The 6,258-nt window shown below is 34.4% G+C and overlaps 2 protein-coding genes across 2 annotated transcripts in view; both read right to left on the bottom strand.

Annotated features, from left to right (window-relative positions):
• On the bottom strand, positions 651-2,620 carry LOC104733592 (probable LRR receptor-like serine/threonine-protein kinase At1g53420). The gene is given in 6 exon segments (XM_019233593.1): positions 651-1,371; positions 1,441-1,512; positions 1,596-1,666; positions 2,245-2,317; positions 2,396-2,464; positions 2,589-2,620. Coding segments are annotated over 6 exon segments (336 nt in total). The 3' UTR covers positions 651-1,352.
• LOC109124646 overlaps positions 4,865-6,258 on the bottom strand; it is a 6,797-nt gene continuing 5,403 nt past the window's right edge. The window contains exons 11-16 of the mRNA XM_010451534.2: positions 6,137-6,256; positions 5,820-6,045; positions 5,668-5,727; positions 5,413-5,586; positions 5,208-5,317; positions 4,865-5,126 (exon numbers count right to left, since the gene is read on the bottom strand). Coding sequence (XP_010449836.1) covers positions 4,952-5,126; positions 5,208-5,317; positions 5,413-5,586; positions 5,668-5,727; positions 5,820-6,045; positions 6,137-6,256 — 865 coding nt within the window. The 3' untranslated portion in view covers positions 4,865-4,951. The remainder of the gene's footprint in view (positions 5,127-5,207; positions 5,318-5,412; positions 5,587-5,667; positions 5,728-5,819; positions 6,046-6,136; positions 6,257-6,258) is intronic.

Raw genomic sequence — 6,258 nt, 5'->3', positions numbered from 1 at the left:
GAACCTATGATCACTCCTGGTTCCTCTCCTTCGACTTTCATTGCCCCAAGACAATACCAGGATGGTTCTACGAATGGTGGTACTGGTTTGGCCCAACAGATGACATATATCCTCCCCAAATACCCAAGGTTTCACTACCCTACTACACTAAACACGAAAAGCACCAACTCATCGGCCCTCTACCAAAGATAGCCTTCCACATAGATATGGGAATACCCTGGATACTATCTTGGCACTACAACCTTCTACCCATCTTACCGGAGATGCCATATTCACTAGTCCGAGAATTCAGAATCAAATGGTGGGACAAGTACAACCTCGACCGCTGCTCTTTATCCAACTTGGAGAAATGGATCCAGACACATCAACAAATTAAGAAATCCGTAGCTACAATATCCCGAGCATTACCACCTATTCAAACGAAAACTTCGCCCCGCAAACCACCAAGTCCTACAGAATCAACGACTTCGTCCTCCGGATCCAAGAAAAGTAAAGGCAAAGAAAAACTCAAGAAACTCCTCGAGACAACTGCGATGCAAATATCCTCCTCAGACGACGAAGATGATGTAATGCAAGACAACAATACGCAAGACGACGATCCATTTTAAAACATCTTTATCGGAAAAAAAAAACGTGAAAGTATGCTACTACAACTCTTTTAAATAGTTTTAAATCATGCTTGTAATATAACTACATATATATTTAGTATATAATTTTGTAGAAGAAAGAAGCAACCTCTTCCACCGACTCCATCAAGACTCCAATTTTCAAGACAAGATAAAGACAAAAACCCAATTATGCAACAGCTCAACTATCAATACAAGACTTCAAGACCAAGAAATGAAGACTTCAAGACTATAACAAGACAAAGACTTCAATCAACAAAGGATTACTCATCTATCGCAATCTCAAAAATAGGACACGTCTACAACAACTTATGCAACCTCATGCAACTTCATACAACTTTGTATAAATAAGGAAGTGAGAGTAATAGGAGAGGGCAGAGTGTTTTTAGCGTTCATTCTGAAAATTATATTGGGCTGAGTCATTCTGAAAATTATATTGGGCTGAGTCATTCAAAACCTTATTCTCGATAAATATGATAAACACTACACATATAGACTACTTACAAATCTTTCAACTTTATGAGATGAGTTATTGACACATGTATATACCCAGATAACCCACTTTCATAAAGAACCCTGAGGCACACATACATCATCATTAGCATTTCAGCATTTTAAAAGTTAATTAAAACAACAAAGAGTGTAATCTGTTAAAAAAGAACTTACAGACTCTCAAGCTCTATCCAGTTCTAAATGAAATTTGGAAGGTTTCCTCTAAACTGATTGTCACTTATACGGCTGTTGACTAACCAATTATAAACATTAGTATCTCAAGGTAAATATTTATAACTTATTTAAACAAGGAGATATTTACAAAACTCTCATGCTGGTCAATTTTGAGAATGTAGATGGAATCTTTCCCCTGAATTTGTTTGACCTCAGAAAGCTGAGGAAATCAAACAAGAAGGGTTTTAGTGTGAATAGAAAGAACATAACAAGCAGAGAAATCCAAAAAAACAAAATGCTTACAGTCGTCTAAGGTTTGAGTGTCGCCCAAGCTCTGGGATAAGAGTTTATAAAGCATGTTATTTTCCAAGACACTAGAACAAGGACTGAATTAGTTACTATAAAAAGAATAACATGATCAAATTTGAAAAAATGTAAGAAATTAACTATCATCCAAACTAAAATGAATATCAGAAAGTTTAAATGAATTGTGACACCGTTTCTTCTATTCAGATAGTTACCAAACACATATTTCTAACTTTCATATGCAAAAAGGAGTTTCGCTGAATTAGGGCGAAAGACTTTTGCATGCTATGTATCGGCCAAATCTAGATGTCAAGCCCAAAGTTCAGAGTACTTAGGATTCAATAAAAAGTAAGAGGCAAGGCAATCAAGTATTAACAAAAATCAAGACTAGTAAAGTCTAAATTTGATCTAATCCCATTGTGATATAAATCTACAAGTTAAGTTTAAGTTCTCATACATTAGAAATGGCTATGTCAATCAAGAGCGTTAATACTGCAGGGCACTCAGTATTTGACCACGAACAAAGGATCAATGAACACTCATATTTTAAATAAACCCTGAACTAATTTATTTAGATACAAGAAAAATAACTGAACCAACTTTAATTAACACAATCAAACAACATCGAAAAGTTTGTGGTACTCACAAGTCTTTTGAGAGTGATAATGTTTCCAATCTCATTACGAATTGGACCAGTTAAGCGGTTTCCAAGAACGGTGCTGCATTTGGCCAACAACATCCTAAGATGTTGAGTACACAAAATTTTCATACATATATACACGTTAATATGAACTTACATGTTGACAAGCGGTAAGACTCTCCATTCTGAAGGTATAGAACCACTCAAGTAATTTCTAGCGAGATTTCTATAAAGGAGTCAACAATAACAAAGTCAATTTTTAAGACCTAAGACGCACAAGCGGCAGTGTAAGTAAAGTTCTATACCACACTACATTTGACTTACATCTTTTGTAGAAATGGAAGCCCTACAAGCTCCTTGGGAAGAGACCCTTAAAGATCATGTGTCTTAAGTCTGTGTTAAATTCAAAACATCAAATTACGCTTGCATCCGAGTTTCAACGATCAAAACAGAAACAGAATAGGAGCAAAACATGAGGGAACAACACAAAAATTGGATTCAATCGAGTGATATGTGAAGAGATCGCGCCACAGCAAGAAAACAAAAAAAGTAAGAAGAATCGACTAACTTTAATTTCAATAGACACACAAAACATGAATGGGCAGATTAACATGAAAAAGAGGAGTTACATAGTTTGCAAATCTTCCGAGTAAGTATTTAATTCCTAAGACACCTGAACAATTAACATGCAAATGATACACATATCGAAAACAACCACAAAAATGCTCTATTTTTTCATAACATATGCACAAAATTTGCTAAAAAATCGCATACATATTTACATAGTCAGAAATCCTAACCTGGCTATAATAAATGTATAAACTAATTGAATTTTATTATAATAATTTTATGCATAACACTATAAGTAGTGACAATTACATTAAAATAGATAAACTGATTAAATTTTTCAGTTTAAATTCAAATTTTGGGATGAGGTTTGAAATTTTTTATTAACGAAACAAAAGGTAAATGATAATTTGTTCCTTTGTTAATGTAATGTTTTAAAATTTAACATAAACATAAGAGAATTATAATGTTATAATATTAAGTTACCAAATCAAATCCATGATTTTGGATAAGAACAAGACGTTATTGTTTGGATAATTGAGAAGATGCTTGTAGAATACAAATGATCTTTGGAAAAATTTTATCCACAAATCTTCATGTTGGCTTATTGGAGTTACAAAATTACATTATTCTTCTAATTGGTATTTGATCAATGAAGTTTATAATGATGCAATTAAGGCCCTGTTCGTTTCACCATTTAGTATTCCCATCCTAATGATCCATTCAAATCATATATCCAAATGATTCATCTAAATATCAAATGATCCAACGAACAATGAAAAAAATGGTTAATTTGGGTGATTCATCTCAATAGAAATGTGTTTGTTTGATTTATTTACATTATCATCTAGATAGATTTAATTAGAAAAATTATTAAAATGCCCATGTTTTACAAATCTGTCATACTCCGGCAAGAGTGAGAAAGCGAGAGAGGGAGGAACTAAAACAAACCTGTTATACTCCGGCGAATAGAACCGGCGATAGATCCGGTGAGCTATATACGGCGAGATATCTGGCAAAGAGATCCGGCAAGATATCCGGCAAAGAAATCCGGCGATGGCTATTTCTCGTCTTCGGAGTTTGTAATGTACGAAGAGGATGATTTTTAAGGTAATTGTTTAAGTTAGATAAGGATATTTTAGTCATTTTACGTTTTTGACTGAATCAGTTCCAGTTGAATGCATCGATCAGAGTCAGCCAGATTTTTCAAAGTTTTTGGATGAGTTTGATAAAAATCATTTAACTGCTTCATCTAACTGCTCCGTTAAATTGTCAGAAACGAACATCAGTTTTCATCTCCATTCAAATGAATCATCTGAACGGAGAAACGAACAGGGCCTAATAATTTTGTTGGAAACATGCCCCTCCTCATTTAAACAATCCCTTTCATTTTTCGTATAATAAAAAATTTAGGTGACAATTTACTTATTTAGCATAAGATAATTTTGAAATTTTTCACTTGAGATGATGAAAAAAGAAAACAAAGAAAAAATGTAGGAAGATATGTATCTAAAATACTAATTTGTTGTATTTTTATACAATTTAATTATTTAGCTTAATATAGTTTGATTTTTGTTTTAACTTTCAAATGATGGGAAGGGGAAAAAATAGGAAAATTAATAGAAATTACATATGTCAACAGGTTTTCGAATATTATCCGAACCAAACCCAAATCACCAAGTCACAGTCCCCATTCAAATATTTATCACTAATGTGTTTAAATCATGATTGAATTTTTCGGTTGAGGTTTGGACTTCGAGTTTTTGCTCTAACCTAACAATGTTAGGCTAACATTGATACTTGAATCAGTAGATTGTTTAAGAAAATATATTTGCTAATGGAAGTAAATGTTCCCAATGCTAACATACTAAAAAGTTGTAAACACAAAATAAGAAAAACCTTGCATACTCTTAACACGGTGAATGGTGGATTAATTTTATGCATCTAAAACTGTATAAAACTAATATAGCTTTTAGAGAAATTATTTTCATAAGTTGAATTAGTGCGATGCGAATTAGTCAAGTCAATAAGATATTAAGATAAACAAAATTTATTTAAGTAGCCAAGAAGTTAGTATCTTATAAAAATACATCTCTTCAACAAGAAACTGTTACACTTACAGAATCTATGAGACCGAGTAAATAAGTTAGCGAGAAGGAGGAGAAGAGAAGAAAATGACAAGAAAATATACGAGAAAACCAGCTACAAGTATTCCTCCGTACACCAACGTTTGATAAGACTTTACTCCAACTGTGTATTTGTACTCTATCTTACAGCATCTCATGTTCTCCCTTTCTGTTTCCAATACATGTTCTACGTACCTGCAACCACGTTTATTCTGTAATGTTACATTTTGTTTAGTAAACAGAAAAGGAAAGAAAATAAAAGGTTTTAAAACTTACTGTTGTGTAAACATGGTGGTCTGAAGAATCTCTGAGCTGTTGAGATGTGCATCGTATAGCTTGTGGTCGTATAACAAAGAAGATAGATCCACCAGTTGTTCTTCTACAGTCTGTTGTTATAAGAAATAGACACAAAAAAACAGAGTGTAAGAATATAATCCCATTCTGGTAAGAAAACTGAAATCGTGGAGTGTTCATCACTTACGTCTAGATATTTCTCCACTCTTTCAACTAGCTCGTGTGGGAAAGGCTCCGGCAATGTGGTTGTCTTTTTGTAGAACTTCTCCACCCATAGCTCCGTTTTGGTTTTGTTCTTTTTATCTTTCACGGGCTCTCCAAGTGGAGTCTTGAGGTATTCAGATGCAAAGTTTTGTACTGCCTGCACATTAATACACCAACCACAATTGATGCATTCTCTGCGGAGGAGACTAAAATAATTTAAAAGTTTCAGTTGGCTGACCTCTGAGGTTTCACGGATTTTGCGTAGAGCAGAATCAACCCGTGCATAAATAGTATTCCTCTGCGGATTTAACATACAAATATCTCACGAGATTCAGAAGGGTTTCAATGCAAATATATATTCAGAAATCATTATGTTGGACTCAGGCTCACCAGTGCAACATCTTGAAGCATTTGACTGATCAGGGAGACGTTTGAGAATGGTCCAAACGGGTGACAACCAGCTGCCCAAAGCCAATTGGTGATAGGTCTTTCATGCGCGTGAGAGGTCTTTTCATACGGTGCACTTACACCGCCTAAAGCAGAAGCTATGCCAGCAAGTATGTGCCGCTGTACCTGTGCTGGAACAGCGTGCTGCCTCTCTGTTTCAGAAACATAACTGCAGAAACAAGAAATTAATATCAATATGATGAAAAGAGTAGCAGGTTTATCATTGTTTTATACTTTTATTGTTCTTGTGTTTTGCTCACCTCAAAGGTATGTTCTCGTTTAGATGCTGAAGCACAATGACTACATCACTACTCGCCCACACAAGGCTCTCATCTTCCATCATGAGCATTGGATCCACATCAGCTAATGAGAGGATAAACCT

This window comes from Camelina sativa, chromosome 12, assembly GCF_000633955.1.
Source record: "Camelina sativa cultivar DH55 chromosome 12, Cs, whole genome shotgun sequence".
Taxonomy (NCBI): domain Eukaryota; kingdom Viridiplantae; phylum Streptophyta; class Magnoliopsida; order Brassicales; family Brassicaceae; genus Camelina; species Camelina sativa.
The sequence above is the reverse complement of the archived record's forward strand: the minus strand, read 5'-3'. Positions and strand labels throughout refer to the sequence as shown.